At 38.0% G+C, this 18,834-nt stretch overlaps 1 protein-coding gene across 1 annotated transcript in view; it reads left to right on the top strand.

The window, feature by feature from the left end:
- Positions 1 to 18,834, top strand: part of SLC9A2 (solute carrier family 9, subfamily A (NHE2, cation proton antiporter 2), member 2) — a 154,678-nt gene that overhangs the window by 127,143 nt on the left and 8,701 nt on the right. The window contains exons 6-9 of the mRNA XM_006870731.1: positions 1,641 to 1,730; positions 2,266 to 2,336; positions 9,896 to 10,057; positions 16,638 to 16,734. Of these exons, the coding sequence (XP_006870793.1) occupies positions 1,641 to 1,730; positions 2,266 to 2,336; positions 9,896 to 10,057; positions 16,638 to 16,734 (420 nt within the window). The remainder of the gene's footprint in view (positions 1 to 1,640; positions 1,731 to 2,265; positions 2,337 to 9,895; positions 10,058 to 16,637; positions 16,735 to 18,834) is intronic.

Here is an 18,834-nt window from a genome sequence, read left to right as displayed (position 1 = left end):
TTGGAACCACCAGGCTTGTGTTTAGGTTTGTGTGTAAACACAAACACATACATGGATACATATTATATATATAGTTTTCATTGCTTTTATGCAAATATTCAAAAGAAAGCTGAGACTTTCTGATCTGGCAAAGATTTAAAGCCTTGGAAATCCTGTGGCTATGAGTTGGAACTGACTTGAGGGCACTTACAACTTGGAAACCCTGTACAGGGTCGCTATGGGTCGAAATCGACTCAACAGTACTTAACAACAACAACAACAATGTAACTGTTATATTTTGTTATACTATCCAAATAATGGAGTCCTGGTGTGGTGGTTAATGCACTAGACTGCAAAGCCGTTTGAACTGCAAGGTCGACTGTTCAAGCTCACCAGCTGCTCCTCAGAAAACTTTTACAGGGTCACTGTGGGTCATAACCAACTCAATGGCACTCACAACAACAACAATAATCTAAATAATATATAGGATGTATTATATATATATATTTGGGGGGAATATATATATAGAGAGAGAATCCTGGTGTGGCACTCTGGGTTAATGCGCCAGACTGCAAATCCATTTGAACTGCAAGGTTGGTGGTTCAAGTTCACTAGCGTCTCCTTGGAAACCCTATACAGGGTCGCTATGGATTAGAACCAACTTAATGGCACTTAATAACAACATATATGTAATGGCACTTAATAACAACATAACAACATATATGTGTATATATATATATATATATATATATATATATAGTCTCATCATTTTGCAAGTAACTTATTGTTTTTAAGTTAAACATGAATAGTTTTTTAGGATTAAAAATATATAGAGAGATAGATCTTGTATCTTTATTTTAGCTAATTATCTAGGTCATGCAGAACTATGTTCAGTATCAGGGGAGACAGGAGTGTCCTGACTCTAATGGAAATGCTTTTAATGTTTCATTATCCAGGGAGATCTATAGATTTCCTGAAGGTATCTTTTGCTATGTTAAGGGAATTTTCTTCTCTACTAAAGTGTGCTAAAGAGCTTATGACACTCTGCTTCCCAAATTTCCCCCAAACCCACTCCATACCTTTTCTCATTCTGATCCTCTGCTTTGTTGTGACCTATGCTGAGAAAAGGAGCTCTGGTAGCATAATGGTTATGATCCTGGCTGCTAACCTCAAGGTCAGCAGTTCAAAACTATCAGCCTCTCAGGCATCTTTTTCCTAGTTTTATAACTGCCTTTGATTATACCTGTGTTTTCATGAGATTACAGACTCCTAAAGATGAGCTCCTTAACTATTTTTCTTTGTGTCCCAAATGGCAAACACTCATTTATTATTTTTTGAAATGAATGAATGGATAATTGAATAGTTTTCTATAGATACTGCAGAAAGTAGATGATTCCTCTAAACTTGATAATACTATATTACTTAGAATTATTTTCACAATATGTTCCATTTTGAACATTGTTTCTAATAGCTGCAGTCTCCTGAAAATCTGTTAACTGGTGAAGGGGAAGAAAAGCTTAACAAAATGCTACATAGACTGTTTTAAATGCTGGGATGGAGAATTACCTTTGATAGTTATCAAATATTAGAAGAAAAGTTCTTTTTGATTCTTAAATTGCTTTATTTGATTAACTAATTCACTTGTTTTGTTTTCTGTTCAGGGAATAACCATTCGGCCCCTAGTGGAGTTTCTTGATGTTAAGAGGTCAAATACGAAACAGCAAGCAGTCAGTGAAGAAATTCATTGTCGGGTATGTTTTAACTTAGTGTAACTGTTTAAATGATAAAAGAAAAGAAACAAATGTTTTTGATTCATTTGAAAAACTTGGCGCTAAGTCACTCACTTCCTGACAAAGGGAAACGGAAATGGTACAAGAGGCAGCCCTGAGAGGGGACTAGGGAAAGAAGGGAGAACTTGGGCAGTGCGGGTTGAACAAAGTTGCCACTGTAGCTTCTCGGATTTAGCCACAAAACTCCTACAAACATGGAGACAGATCATCTCCTTGGGCTACTCCATTTAATTTGAACATATTTCTAGTGGAAAATTATTGCCTTGTCCGTGTTTTCCATAATTATGAATAACCTCATAATGCTGAGCAAAATGGTCACAGAATTGATGAGGGTTGATGTGACACCAGTATCTCATCCATATATTTGAAGGTGAATTGTAACTTCCATTAAAAACAAACAAAATATATCAGCTTTTGGAGTTTAGGCTTGATATAGACTGAAAATTACTGATTTTTAGATAAAAATGAACCAATTAGCCTGCTTTTTCTTTTCTAGTTTTTTGATCACGTGAAGACTGGGATTGAAGATGTGTGTGGACACTGGGGTCACAACTTTTGGAGAGACAAGTAAGGAGGAGACCTTATGCAGTTGCATCATAAAGTGGGTCTGGAACACTCTCAAAGCATGACATAGAAACTTGAATTATTCTTTAGGGTTGCAAATGTTGTGCCATACTATATCCTTTGAGATAAAGTTGAGTTACAATAGTGACCTGGAAAGCATAGAAAGTTTTTCTTCTCTAGTATAAAAAGCCAGTGGTACAGAATCCTCAGGGTTCCAGGACCTTTCTTTCTAGTTGACCTGTTAAGAGTGTGTCCATTCATAAGGCTTCCTCTTGGAACAAACTGGCTGCTTCGTGTTAGCCATCAAGCCCACATCCCAGGTGGCATGAAGGAAGAATGATAACATGAGGAGACAAAGGCTACGTACCCTCTGCCTTTTAACCTAAGTGAGCAGAAGCTGCCACACATCTTCCACTAAAGCTTCATCAGTCGCTCAAGGGAGACTGAGGAAAGTGTGGTCCATTCAAACAAAACTGGTTTTTTTTAGTTAGTCTCTGTCCCACATGGTGAGTGGGCCTTACCAAATGGGAAAGTCAAAGTGCCTGAGGATAAAATAATAATAGAAATAAACAGCTTGTTTAGAGGCTACTTAGTACCTATTTGAAAGGTTCTGTACATTTATTTCGAGCGAAAGAGGCTATCTGCTCCAGTGAAGATTTATAGACTCAGAAACCTTATTTTTCTATGAATTACAATCAATCCGGTGGCAATGGTATTTTGGCAGACATTTTTATAAATACGTATATTTAGTTTATTTTTCTGCTCTGTGGTAGATAATAAGATGCTCTTTCGAAACTTATGGTTGAAGCAGAAAAGAGAGACTAGCCAGACAGAATTAGATGCATGCTTTTATGTAAGCCAAAAAGAGTTATGGGGACATAAAGTATGAATGAGTTCTGACAGCAGAATTAGGAGCAGTGTGGAGCCAGCCCACCTATGCCAGCTAGTGAGACCTGATGGGGAGCATCTCTTTCCTGATCCAAGTTCAGTGACATTGCATCCACATTGGTAGCTTGAATCAGCCATGATGGAAGCATTTATGTGGTAGAAATTGACAAATGCAACAAATCAGAGTTGGGGATATTTTCTTCCATAGAACAATATCCTAAAAATATTTACGAGCACACCATCGTCTAGAACAGACATTCTGAAGGAGGTGGCATAAGGAAATCTAAGTTATATTTGGTAAATACCTTTTGTGGGTTTTGTTTTCCTAACTTGTTAACAGATTTTTTGTCATTTACATGAAGTTGACCAGTGTATAGAATTTAAAAGGGAATATCGTCTCACGTGTTCTGATACAATATTGGATTCTATAAAAAGTATAAGCCATAGAGTCAGGTCTTTAAAATGTTGCAATGTAACAAAGGTGGCAAAGCATTCACACAGAAAACAGGTGTGTTATCTGTATGCATGTGTTTGTGTGAGTTCTGTTAAGTAATAAAATGAATCACAAACACTTTAAACGCTAGTACAATCTTTATAACCCTAACCATGATGTGTAATAAGTTAGAAAGGTCCCATGGACTTAATTTTATTTAATAACTAAATAAAAAATATTTATTTGCATGGAGACAGTGCCCTGTTAGCAATATAAGAGTGGAAGGTTAAAAACCAACACTGAAAATAAAACAACAACAAAAAAAATATGGCCATTTGCCTTGGGCAACTATATTCAGTTTTGGAGACAGGAAGTAGATCAGAGAACTCTAAACATTCGCTTTATGCCTCTTTATCATATTCTGTCTTACGTTCCTGGAACATTCCTAGCATAGAGGGATCCTTGTCTCTGCCAAGCCAGTGCAGCTGACTCCTTTTTCCCTTTCTCTATTGTTTTCATTGTTGTTGTTGCTGTTGTTAAATGCTATTGAGTTGGTTCTGACTCACAGTGACTGCATATAATCTTTGCGGGAACAAAAAGTCTCATCTTTCAGCCACTAAGTGTCTGGTGGGCTCGAACCTCCAACACTGTGATTTGTAGTCCAGTGCTTATCCTACAGAGCCACGAGACTCTGTTTTTTGTTGTTGTTCTCCATTTAACTCAATCACTTTTCTCCCATTCTCTAAAACATCCTAGTAGTACTTCTCTGAAGTTACAAGTGAGAGGAGGAACCAGAACAATCTGTTCCTTTCTCTAAAGTAAAGATGTGTCTCAAGATTTCTACCACTCTTCTTTCTGCCTCCCAAATAGGAAAAACAAAACAGTGATATGAGTAGGCATGTGAACCAGGTGACCAGACCTTAGGTAGGGTTAGAATAGGGACGAGGTGGGCAGTGAGAACATGTGAGTTTGTTCTGGCACTTGGAGGTGGGGGTGTGCCCTGTAAAAAGTCTTGCTATGGTCTGTCTCTTTCTGTCTCTGGGGTACATGAGTCTGTTCCAAGTAATTATCTAAAAGTCTTCCACGCTACTCGATCTCTATGTATTAAAAAGATGGCAAAACCAATTTTGATTCATACCCGAAAGTTAAAATGTCTTAACATTTTTCTCTGTAGTGCACAGACTTCATTTAATAATTTCATAAGCCTTTCTGTATTTCCACGCAGAATATTTTTCCAGGTAAATTTCAAATAATTTTACATATTATCAAATACATTGTAGAGAGCAGGAAAAATAGGGAAGTGTGTAAGGAAGGATTTGTTGCCAACAAAGGTCATTTAAAAAATAAATTGTGCTTCGATCACATCTTAGATATATACATAATCTTCAATGTTACTAATAGATGAGATTGAAAAAAAAGAAAAAAGTGATTGTTTTAGGCACATTCGGTATCTTGCCCTTCCTTCTGAAATTCTTAAGCTGTTTATTTTTAGTGGTCTTGCCAGATGATTCTGGGGCATTTGATCACTGAGACAGAAATGAAAGGGTAATGTGCTAGGTAGGTTTTCAAACTTAAGAGTCTAATCGTGGTAAAATAAAACACCTGTATGTAGCTTGACAGAGGGGTAGAAAGTGTGGAAATAAAGCAAAGAAAAAATATGGATAATTCCTATGCCAAATAGATTGCATGTCATTGTCTTCATATTTATTCTTCCTTTTGCTTATCCCCACTAAAAAGCTAAAACAACAAAAATTATAATAATAACAAAAGAAGAAGCTTTAAAAAGATGTTGCGTTGTGGACAGAAGTGCTGGTTCGGTTGGCATAGAATAATGGAATATAAACTGAGGAAAAGGTGCGCTCAGTCTTTTTGTAGCTACCTGTCAACCGCAAAGTATTTTAAGAGTGATTCTTTAATTATTCAACACTTTATAGTATTTGGAGCAAAGAACTGGCACCAAGAATGTGGGTTAAAGTTGATCATTTCCATGAATTTCTATAGGAGTATGCATATAACCCTTCTTGGGCTTATGGTGACCATTGTAATATTCACATCTCTTTATTGTTGCTGTTAAGTACCTTCAAGTCTGTTCAGACTCATAGAGACCCTGTATGGGGTTTCCAAGGAGTGGCTGATGGCTTTGAACTGCTGATCTTGGTATCAGCAGTCCACTGCTTATCCTACAGCTCCATGCCCCTTTCATTTCTTTATGAACAAATATTTATTGCATGCTGTTTCACTGATATATTGACATATAAATGTTGCATAACAAATCATCCAATAACTCTGTGGCCCCAAACAACCATCTTTTATTATTAAAGCTTCTGAGTTACAAGATAGTCACCTGATCTGGGCTGGACTTCATCATGCTTCAGCTGATTGTCTGGTTTGCAACTGATCCAAGAGATTGAGGTGGCATTACTCGGCTCCATGTGGCTTTTATTTTTGCACTGGGACCTATGGGCTAGTGCAAGCATATCCTGCTCTTGGGGAGGGCAGAAGCATAGGGAACAAGCCTCGCTCTGTAAGTTCACTACAAACCTCTGCTGTCATCATGTCTTCTAATATAATAATGGCCAGAACAGATACCATTATTGAACCCATTACCATGGGGCATGCAGGCAAGGTAAGTGTCCTGGACTATGGTGGAAGGACACAACGAAGTAATATGGCAGAGAGCATGGATACAGGAAAGAATTGGGGCTGAATGATCCAGTCCACCATGTATGCTTACCAGTGTTCCAGGGACCATTGTAGGCACTGGTGATACATGGAAGATGACTTCCTCCCACACATACTCCATGTAGATTTTAGGTTCTAATGCGGTTGTTGTTTTAAAGTGCCGTCAAGTCAATTTCAACTCATAGACACCCTATATAGGAGGAGCTGGTGGGATTGAACTGCCAGTCTTGCAGTTAACAGTCCAGTGCCTATCTTTTAGTGCCACACCAGGATTTCTGATTCTCATGTTGCTGTTGTTGTTGTTGTTATGTGCCATTGAGTCAGTTCCGACTCATAGTGACCCTGTACAGGGTTTCCGAGGCTATAAATCTCCCACAGAAAGGCTGGTAGTTTTGAACTGCTGACCTTGTGGTTCACAGCCCGATTTGTAACCACTACGCTATGACAGAAAATAAATGAAATAAATAAGTAAAGTATAGATCATGTGTGAAAATGATAATGCCTGTGAAGAAAAATTAATAGGAAGTGCTGGGGGAGGGTTGCAGTTCAGACAGAATAGATAGGAAAGGTTTATTTTTGTTGTTCTGTTTTTTTAGAAAATAACTATTAAGGAGGGGCTTAAAGAAGATATCTAAGAGTCATAAAGGTATCTGGGCAGAAAAACTTCCCAGGTAGAAGGAATAGTGAACGTAAAGGCCCTAAAGTTGGGAACATGGTGGGTGAGAGTCTACCAGCCTCAAGAGATCAACGGGGCTGGACTTGCCTTAGAGGGGAGAGATCCACTTGCAGATCCATGTTGTGGAGTACGTCACAGGTCATTGTAATCTTACATTAGTGAGATGCAGAGGAGTTACAGATTTAAGTTACATCTTAATGAGCTCACTCTTGCTTCTGTGTTGAGACTAGAATATAGGGATGGCGTACTGAAGACAAGTGGATGCTGCAAGAATCCAGTAAGTCATGATGTTGTCTTGGACTAAGGTGGTGGCAGTAGAGTTCATAAGAAATGGTAGAATTATATATATATTTTTAATAGTGGGACCAACAGAAATTGCTGATGGAGTGGATGTATAATATGAGAGGAATAGAAAAGTCAAGGATGACACCTTGACATCAAGGTTTTTGACTTGGCAAAGACGACATTGACTGAGATAGAGAGGAGTGGGGTTGAGGAAGGGATAGGGTCACTTTTGAATATATGGTACTGTAGGATAAGCACTGGACCACAAGCTCAGTTTGAACTGCAAGATCTGTGGTTCCAACTCATCAGCCGCTCTTTGGAAACCCTAAATAGGGTTGCTAAGAGACGGAACCGACTAGATAGCACCTAGCAACAACATTAGACATCCAAATGAAGCTGATGTTTCGACAACTGAATAGTCATTTCTGGGGCTTGGAAGAGAGGTTTGCGTGAAAGATACACATCAGGTAGTCTTTGGTATGCTCACTGGAAAACAGGCTATTTTAAGCCTTCAGAATAGATGAGATCATTAAAGGAGTGAGTGGCAATGAAGAGGATTAAAGGATTAAGCCTTGGGTCAGTCCTACATTAAGAAGAAATGAGGCCAGAAAGAAGGGTGTGTGTGTGTGTAAATGACAAAAGAGACTGAGAAGAAGGTAGAAAGGAACTCAGGAGAGTGTGGTTTCCTGGAAGTCAAATAATCACTGAATGTTTTTAGTAAGATAGGTCAAGTAAAATGAGAACAGTAATTACCCACTGGATTTAACATTTATAACCTTGACAGCAGTAGCTTCAATGGAGCACTAAAGGTACTTCTGGGTAATTTATTGAAAGGAGAAGCAGGGAAAAGGAGAATAGATATGTTTAATTATTTGTACTTAGGAGTCAGAGAAAAAGAGGAAGACCCCCAACGAGATGGATTGGTCAAGTGGCAGCATTGATGGACTCAAGTGTGGCAGCAGTAGTGAGGTTGGCCCAGGATCGGGCAGTGTTTCGTTCTGCTGTGCATAGGGTCGCTATGAGTCGGTACTGACTCGATGGCACCTAACAACAACTTAGTAAATACTGTTGTTGTTGTTGTTACGTGCCATTGAGTAAATTCTGACCCATAGCAACCCTGTAAAGGGTTTCTAAGAAGTGACTGGTGAGTTTGAACCACTGACCTTGTGGTTCATACCAACTTTGCAGTCCAGCACATTAACACATTACGCCACACCAGGACTACACATACATATATATACAAAAATGCACCAATATGTATCATATGTTTTATGTACACATTAATAAGTATGTTCCTGCTATGTACCAACGAGTCAGTTTCAACTCTTAGTGACACTATTGGGTTTCTGAGGCTATAAATCTTTACAGGAGCAGAAAGCTTCATCTTTTTCCTGAGGAGCAGTTGGTGGATCCGAACTGCTGGTCTTGCTTTTTTAATAATGATTAAAATAGCCAAACATTGCTACTTAGTTTCCCCCCCCCTCCTAATAGTCAGGAGTCCTGGTGTGGTGCTGTGGGTTAATGCGCCAGACTGCAAAGCCATTTGAACTGCAAGGTCGTCGGTTCAAGCTCACCAGCCGCTCCTCAAAAACCCTATACAGGGTTTCTATGGGTCAGGATTGACTTGATCCGGCCCTTAACAACAACAACAACAACAATAGTCATGGAAATGGCTTTTTCAATAGCATTTTTGTTTCATAGTCAGTAATATTGTTGTTGTTAAGTGTCTTCTAGTTGGTTCTGACTCATAGTGACTCAGGGCTTCAGAGACTTTAAATCATTTCTTTTTTTTTTTTTATTGTGAATTGAATGATAGCTTACGTGGGTGAACATTGGTATTACACTCATCGTTTCAGTGCAGTGATTACAATCTCCTCCATGTGCATCATCATTCAACAGTATTTGCTCCTATTCCCTCTGTTGTTCTTGGTTTTTTTGTTGTTGTTGGTGGTGGGGGTGGGGGATGTACACACAAACACTCATGAATATATAATCATTTAAACAACAAACATTCTGCAAGCCTGCCTCTTGGCTGCCAACACACAGCCTTTCTCTTTCCATGAATCTAGAGTCCTCAGATGCTCTCTCTCTCTCCATGCCATCATCTCTGGTACCACTACTTCTCTAGATAGGGTCCCACATTCTGCTCATGCTCTTCTCCTTTAATGGTCCTAGGGTCCTCTGTTTCTGGACTGTAAGATTAACTACTCCCCACTTTCTGTTACCAAACTTCTACCTTTACAGTTGTGACAGTCACAATTAGTCGTGATAACAATTACTAACTGTTGAATCTTAAGAATCTTACTCCCCTCCCATCTAGACAAAATGCAATCTATTCAGTGGGGACTTTACCTTCCCCTGCACTCTCTGAAACTAAACTCCCTCTTGAAAACCTATAGAGGTTTTTAAAATCTTTGTGGGAACAGAAAGCCTCATCTTTCTCTTGCAATAGTCAGTATTGTTGTTGTTGTTAAGTGCTGTCAAGTCAGTTCTGACTGAGGGTTTGTGGTCCAAACAGACCTTGTGGTCCAGTGTTTATCCTACACCAGGACTCCAATAGTCAGTGTAGTATTAATTGAAAGTTTTATTTTCTTCTAGGTTTAAGAAGTTTGATGATAGATATCTGCGGAAGCTTTTGATTCGGGAAAACCAGCCAAAGTCCAGCATTGTCTCCTTGTATAAAAAGCTTGAAATAAAACATGCCATTGAGATGGCAGAAACTGGGATGATATGTACCACCCCTTCTTTTGTGTCTCTTAAGTAAGTATACTTTTGCACATAAACTCAGTATGACTAAGAATGTCTTTAGAGGTTTTTGAAGCTAGTAATAATGAAAAGTTTTAGAAATGTATACATTATTTCATGTTAAATTTTTGTTGTTAAGTGCCATCAAGTCGATGCTGACTTATAGTGATCCTATATAGGGTTTCTGAGGCAGCAATTGGTGGGTCTGAACTGCCCACCTTGTGCTTAGTAGTCTAGTGCTGATCCTATAGCATCACACCAGGATTAAAGTTTGTTGTTGTTGTTAAGTGCTGTAGAGTTGGTTCAAAGCCATAGCAATCCTCTGTAGGGTTTCCGAGGAGTGGTTGGTGGGTTTGAACTGCCAACCTTGTGGTTCAAACTGACCTTGCAGTGCAGCACATTATCCTGCAGCGCCACACCAGAACTCAAGGTTAGATAAGGTTATTATTGAATTGATTTGTTAGAAAACACTTTAATATTTAGGGTTTTACTGTGCCTTTATTTGCTATGAGAAATTGAATGCTTATTGAAAATAGATCGCTAAGCCTTTTGAAATGGATTATTTTCTTTTATAAGAATATTATAAGCACATATGTAATTATATATCTATTTCCTTATAGATTATCAAGTTTGGCTATATTGCTTTCTGGGTTTCTGCTTTGTAGGCTTAACTGAAAAGAAAAGTATAGCATTTCTAATTATGTATTGATCAAGTATAATAAGTATTTTTTTTGTGTGTGGCACTGTAGGATAAACAGTGGACTGCTAACCACAAGGTCAATGGTTCAAACCTGCCAGCCGCTCCTCGGAACTGACTCGACAGCACTTAAAACAATTTTTAGTAAGATTCCTTTGTGCTTAAAGCAGTGTCCATGGAAAATTTTTGTTAGGTACCATAGAGTCAGCACCAACTCAGAGCAACCCTTAGCATAACAGAAAGAAACGCTACCCAGTTCTGCACCAACCTTACAACTGTTGCTACACTTGAGCTCATTACTGCTGCCACTGTGCCAATCCAGCTCTTTGGGTGTCTTCCTCTTTTTTGTCAACCCTCCCCTTCTCCAGGGACTGGTCCCTCCTGATGATATGTCCAAAGTATAAGATATGAAGTGTGGCCATCCTGGCTTCTGAGGGACATTCTGACTGTACTTCTTCCATCACAGATCTATTTGTTCTTTGGCAATCCATGGTACTTTTAAAATTCTCCTCCAATATCATAACTCAAATGCATCGATTCTTCTATGGTCTTCCTTATTCACTGCCCTAATTTCACATGCATATGAGGTTATTGAAAATACCATGGCTTGGGTCAGGTGCACCTTAGTCCTCAAACTGACAAGGAAAAATAGATACCCTTATAATTTAAAACATGACTGTGAATCTCAAGATTCAGATCTTTATATAAAAATGATTCATTTTATTAGCCTCACTAAATTGTACACGTGAAATCCTTGAATTGGAAAATGTTGCATAATATATTTTTTTACAACAATAATAAAAGTGAAGAATAAATAGCTTGGGTCTGAGCTAGATGTTTATGGGCACAACCTGAGCTAATCCAAACAATTATACTACAGTATTGACTTTGAGTCTTCCTCTTTGAAGATACCCATTGTTTTTAGGGTCAACTAATCCAGAAGAGGAAGCAGCATCACTGAATTATAGTTTCAGGTTTGGAAAGAGTGTTGGTGGTCAACTAGAGCAATGGTTCTCAGTCCTGGCTCCGTATTAGAAATACATTTCAGGAGTGTTTATGTAATACAGATGCCTGGGTCCTACCCCCAGACTAATTAAATGAGAATCTCTGGTGTTGAAATCAGGCATATTTAAATTTAAAATGTCTTTAGATGTTTGTATTGTGAAACCAGTATTAAGAACTACTGTGCTACTCTATCTCCCTAATTTTAAAAATAAGGAAATAAAGACCAAGAATGATGAAGTGAGCTTCCCAAATTGTGACAGTCTGTCATAAGCAGAACCATCCATACAGAACAACCTCAGTTAACAAATGAGGTGATTTCGTCTGTAAACATCATTCCTTCCCTGTCACAAAAGTGGCATAAATTGCAGGTTCCCACTGATTTCTTCTTCCACTGATGAGCTTGAAGCTCATTTAAACTAAATGATATCTGTATTAAAATGCTACCTATTATGTGGTGCTGTGGGTTAATGTGCCAGACTGCAAAGCCATTTGAACTGCAAGGTCGATGGTTCAAGCTCACCAGCCGCTCCTCGGAAACCCTATACAAGGTCGCTATGGGTCAGAACCGACTCAATGGCACTTAACAACAACATTACAGGGCTGAAGTAAGCTTCTGTATATACCCACCCATAAGTGTGGCGCTGGGGGTTAATGCACCAGACTGCAAAGCCGTTTGAACTGCAAGGTCAGTGGTTCAAGCTCACCAGCTGCTCCTCAGAAGCCCTATACAGTGTAACTATGGGTTGGAACCAACTCAACGGCACTTAACAACAACATACAGTGTGGTGTTGTGGGTTAATGCACGAGACTGCAAAGCCGTTTGAGTTACCAGGCGGTTCAAGCTCACCAGCGGCTCCTCGGAAACCCTATATAGGGTCACTATGGGTCGGGACTGACTCGATGGCACTTAACAACAACAAACAGTGTTTTTTTTTACTAGGACTCCAAGTTCCTTATAAAAATTATGGGAATTTACATGGCTCACAATAAAAAGAAATACTGCTCTAGATGGCTGGAAGGTGAAGGAATTATATTGTGTTATAAACACCAGTACCCTGAGCACAGAATGCCTGACTTGCAGTCCCAGCTTGACAAATAGCTTGATATGTGACCTTGAACAAGACCATCTGATTTCCTGAATTAAAGTTCCTTGAATGAGAAGATGGAATTGTACATGACCTTTAAGGTTCTTTCTAGCTGTAAAAGATTATGATATTCCTTATGCACAATTCCGTTTATAATTGCAGTAAAGGGAAACTCAGTTATCCAGTTTTCCGAAGACAAGCCATTGTCTTTGCTGTCAAAGATGAATGAAACTTCATATTTATTCTCTGTTTACAATTTGTTTTGGATTAGGATAGTAAACAGAGTAGAGGAGATGAGATAGGATTAGGGAAGCAGGTAAAAGAATTAATATCTGATTATATAGTTGCCATATTAAGCATTTAACCTCCCTTGAAATCTTTTCTCTGGAAAAAAATAGAAGCAAGAAAGGACATAATAAGATATTTTGTTTCTGGAAATCATGGAATGGGGAGTTTATGCTATACCATCTTCTAAGAATTAGAAAAAGAGAACTTTGTCTTTCGTACTTTGGACATGGTGTCAGGAAAGACCAGACCCTGGAGAAGGGCTTCATGCTTGGTAAATTAGAGGTTCAGCAAAAAAAGAAGAAGACCTCCAGTAAGGGGGATTGACGCAGTAGCAGCAACAATGGGCTCAAACATACCAATTGTGAGGATGGTGCAGAGCCAAGCGGTTTTTCATTCTGTTGTGTAGGGCCATTATGAGATGAAACTCACTTGATGGTTCCTAACAACAATAAAGTGTACCAATCACTTAAAAGAAAAAAAAGCTTATGCATAGACAAGAAAATGTTACTGAAACAACAACATTTACCAAAGACTTTAAAAACCACAACCAAACTGTAATATGTTTTTGTAAAGAAAAAAAGATTATCAGCATTGATGCTTTTGGCAATTTTGTGGTAACTATGTAAATAAAAATAGATAAGAAAGAATTCTGTAGTTAAAATTATGAAATAACTGGAATTATGATCTGATTTGATCAGCTTAACATCAGATCAGACACAGTTGGCAAGAGAATATGTGAATTCAAAGGTAGACCAGAAGGAAATAATCGAATAAAGCACAGATGGATAAAAACAAAAGTAAGAAATGAAAAGGTTCAGAATGAGATGGAAGAGAGACTAGAGCAGAATCAATCTTTGAAGAGATGTGAATGAATGTTCTCCAAAACTAAGATAAGACGTGAAGCATGGTAAACTTCAAACAGATTGTTGTTGTTGCTGTTAAGTGGCGTCGAGTCATTTCTAACTCATAGCGATCCTGTATAGGGTTTCTTAGGATCAGTTGGTGAGATTGAACTGCCGACCTTATGGTTCAAGGGGACCTTGCAGGCCAGCACATTAACCCACAGTGTCACACAAGGACTACATAAACAGATTAAATAACATAAAAACCAAATATAAGCACATAATTGTAAAACTGCTAAAAATTAGGTGCAAAGAGAAAATCTTCAACATACCCAGAAAGAGAAAGATCTGTTTAATATAAACGAATAATACTGATTTCTCAATAAAAGCAATGGAAGCCAATGAAACCTTTGAAATTCTAGAAGAAAGTAACTACCAAAACAGAGTATCACACCCTGCTAAAATATCCTTAAAAGAATTATAGTGGAATAAAGAATGTTACAGAAAAGTCAAAAATATCGCCCCCCCCCCCAAATAAAATACTAATGGCAGAAGAACTTACTTACAACAGAAGAAAAATTATCAAGATTTTTAGAGGGTATGTTCACTTTGTGATAGTTCATTTCATATAGTTGTACCCATAAGAACTATGTGCTTTTCTTTGCTTATATTATCCCTATAAGAAATGTCACCCAATTAAATAAGCTATACTCTTTTCATTGAAGTCCTTATAATGCTCTGTAAGATAAGCACTGAACTGCTAACTACAAGGTCAGTGTTTCAAGCCAACTAGCCATACCTTGGAAACCCTATACAGGGTTGTGATGGGTTGGAACTGACTCCACAGAACTTAGCAATAACAACATAACTCTTCATTAGAAGTACAGAAACTTTTGTTGCTAAATACTTGGGTGAATATTATACAAAAATTCCTATTTATAAAAAATAATTACTTAATAACCCTATGGAGTCCTAGTGTAGGATAAGCACTGTCCTTCTAATCACAAGTTTGGTAGTTCAAACCCACCAGTCACTCCATGGAAACACTATACAGGTCACTATGAGTCAGAACTGACTTAACAGCATTTAATAACAACAATGATCTTACATGTTTCTGATAACTGTATTATTTTGTAAATTAACTTTCCTGATAAAAAATATGACTAGAAAACTAGAGACGTCTGCCTGGTGAAATCATCTATCTTTGTGTTTATTATTGCTCTTGTATGTATTTGTTATACCTTAATCACTAGATTTTCATATCCCAGTAATTACTAATGATTGGTTTACAGCAACATGTATTTTTAAAAGAAAAACTTAAGAAATATAAATATAATATATGCTTTTATAATTTGTGTGTTCATCGTCCATCTTCTTAAAACCTATATTTATGTATATTAATCTTTCCACCTTTAATGTGTTTTCTTAATTTTATTTTTTTTATCTATTTAATTTTTTAATTTATATCATAAGTTTTATGGACTCTCAACACCTTTTTGGGAAAGAATTTGGATAATTATATATAAATGTATACATAAACATAAATAATGTGTTTGCAAATATCTTAATGAAATATTTTAAAAACCAAGCTTTCAGAGTGAAATATAACCCATTAAATTCTGTTAGACAAAGCAGTTCTATATTAGTTTATTTATGGAGTGTGAGAAATAAATTACAAGCCACAATAGTCTTACTTCTTCAAAAAGTTAGATGAATAGAATCTGTACAAACTTATGCGTGATAAGCTTGCCATGAATGATTTTTTTTTATAAAAAATTCATTTTATTTTTTTGTTGAACACATACTCAACAGAACATAAAGCAACTCAGCAATGATCAAGTATGCAATTCAATGACATTGATCATAGTCTTCAAGTTGCGCTCCATTCTTACCTTCTTTTTTCAAATGATTCCTTCTCCATTACATAAACTCACTGCTCCCTAAGCTAACCTTTCACATAGCTGTTGTCAGTTTGCATCCATTAAGAATTAAAAAAAAAAAAAAAAATTTGAAAGAGCACAATGCTTAAGGCAGACGATCTTTACTAATTAAACCAAACTATTGTTTGCTTTTGGAGTCCCAGTGTGGCGCTATGGGCTAATGTGCCAGACTGCAAAGCTGTTGGTTGGCAGTTCAAGCTCACCAGCTGCTTCTTGGAAACCCTATACAAGGTCCCTATGGGTAGAAACTGACTTGATGGCACTTAACAATAACAAATTGTTTGGTTAAAAAAAAAAACCAACAAGAAAACACTTTAGGAGACATTTTTGGCTTTAGGTTTAGAGTTTAAAGATTATCTGAGAGCATTAGTTTTAGGAATTCACCTAGCCTTACTAGTTCCAGAAAATCTAGATTCCATGAGAATTGGAAATTCTGTTCCACATCTTTCCCCCCTCTAGCCAAGCTTTTTCTGTAGAATCTTTAATACAAATGTTCAGTAATAATAGCCAAGCATTCATCCAGTTTTGAGTAGAGGAGACAGCTGTTCATCTCATGAATGGATTCTACAGTGAAATAAAAGCTTTTAAATCTTGAATTATTTTAAAGTATTGTAAAATGTTCTAATTTTGTAAGACATTCATTGAGCTATGATATTTCTATCTATACTTAGAGATAGGTAAGAAAGAAAATCAATGATCCTAATATTTAAACCACTTTTTTCCTCTATACTTTTGCAGTGACTGTCATGAAGAAAAAATAAGAAAACTCACCCCAGGTGAAATTGACGAAATTCGAGAAATATTATCAAGAAATCTCTATCAAATTCGTCAGCGAGTAAGAATAATTTACTTACCAAAATACTTAACTTACCTTGAGCTAAAAATTTCCATTTTTATTTTGTACTATAATTGGATGGCCTACTCAAAAAAAAAAACAAAAAACAAAAAAAAAACACTGCCATAGAGTCAACTCCTACTCAGAGGGGCCCTATGTAGGATTTCTGAGGAGTAGAAAGCCTCATCTTTCTTCATGGAGCAGCTGGTGAGTTTGAACCACAAACCTTGTAGTTATCAGTTCAGTGTTTTTTCTCATTTTCTCAGGGTGTACCCCCCTCCTCTCAGAGAACAGGGCTAAAGCTTTAGAGTCCCCTGAGTTTTCCCTCTTACTATGGGCTGAGAGATAAAGAAGTATGTGTTGACTAATTTTGAAGAAATTGATGGCTTTTAAAAGTTTTCTTAAGGGAAGAAAGAACTTTATGGCTTAGACTTGTTTGTCTTTTTTAAAGCTTTTATTGTGAATTGAGTGATAGTTGTTGTCAGGTGCCATTGATATATACTATTACCAATGCGGTTTATCCCACCTGAGTGATAGTATACAGGGCAAATCATCAGTTTTACACTCAAGAAATCGTATTTTGTTTCATTGCAGTGGTTACAATCCCCTCCATGCATCACAGGTTAATAGTAGTAGCCTCTACCTCCTCCCTTTTTTTTATGTGCACAAAAGATACAGAAAACATATGTTCATTTAAATGATCAAAGGGCACATTTTTCAAGGTAATCTCGTGCCTGCAGGCACACAACCTTTCCCATTCCATGGGTCTAGAGCCCTCAGCTGCTCTATGTCTATATGCCATCACCTCTGTCCCCATCTTTGGTGTTGCCACTTTTCTGGTTAGGATTCCATATCTTGATGGTCTTAGGATCCTCTGTTACTGGAATAAAAGATTAACTACTCCCCGCCCCCTTTGAGTTTCACATCTTCTACATTTATAGTTGTGACAGTCATGATAACAATTACTTACTATTGAATCAAACAATCCTGTCCACATCCTCCCCCATCACCTTTCACCTGGACAAGAGGAAAACTATTCAGTGGGGATTCTACCTTACCTCCCTCATTCTGAAACTAAGCACACTCATGAATCTTGTAAGCCCATCACATTGTGCCTTTATAACCTTCCCCATTTTTGGTGGCCAATGTTTAAGTTGCCTATCTCTATCAACCCAGTGTACTGAGGGGGCAAGCTTGATTCTTTTTTTTAAAGTTTTTATTGTGAGGTTTACATGGGAGAACGTCAGTTTTACACTCATCCTATCGTATTTCATTTCATTGCAATACAATCCCCTCTGTGCATCATCAAATAACCAAAGGGTACACCACACAGGCCCGCCCCCAGCCATCAGCACAGAGCCCTTCTCCCTCCCTGAGTCCAGTGTCTCCAGCAGCTCCATCTGTCCATGTCATTGTCTCTGTCTCCGTCCCTGGCTTCACTGCCTCTTGGGGTAGGGTCCCGCTCTCCATTCTTCTCACTTGATGGTCCCAGTGACCTATGCTCCTGGGCTGCAAAATCAATCACTCTTCTCCTTTTGTCAAAAAACATCTACCTCTATATTTCCAACCCTTACAGTCAGTCCTGATGGCAATTATTCACTATTATACCACAAGAGTCTTATCCCCATTTCCTTTCACCAGCCCAGTCCCAACCGATTAGAAATCATTCAGTAGTGATTCTACCTTCCTCCTGCCCCATCTGGAACTAGGCTCCCTCTTGAAAGCTTGTAAGCCAGTCACTTCTTGCCTTTATAGCCCCCCCACCCCCATTTTGGGTAGGCAATGTCTAAGTTGTCAACCCTGCATACTAAGGGGGTGGGAGTGATGCTTGTTGTAAAAATTTGTTCCCTTTTTTGAGCTGCTACATCCATAAGTATAGGTAAAGTTCATCGAATTGTATCAGGTTACTCTTCCCCTCACCCGCCCCCCACTTCTTTCTTATTCTAGTTGAGTTCTGATCATCTAGCCATCAAAGTCAGGTCAAGTGGATACTTTCTGCAAGTATGGGTGTTCTTGCATATCTCCCCTCACTTCATATCAGCTGGATGCTTCACTGTCTTCTCTAGTCCTCTGTGGCCATGTCACTGCCTCTGGGCCCAG

The sequence above is a fragment of the Chrysochloris asiatica genome, unplaced genomic scaffold (assembly GCF_000296735.1).
Source record: "Chrysochloris asiatica unplaced genomic scaffold, ChrAsi1.0 scaffold00150, whole genome shotgun sequence".
NCBI lineage: Eukaryota > Metazoa > Chordata > Mammalia > Afrosoricida > Chrysochloridae > Chrysochloris > Chrysochloris asiatica.
The sequence above is the reverse complement of the archived record's forward strand: the minus strand, read 5'-3'. Positions and strand labels throughout refer to the sequence as shown.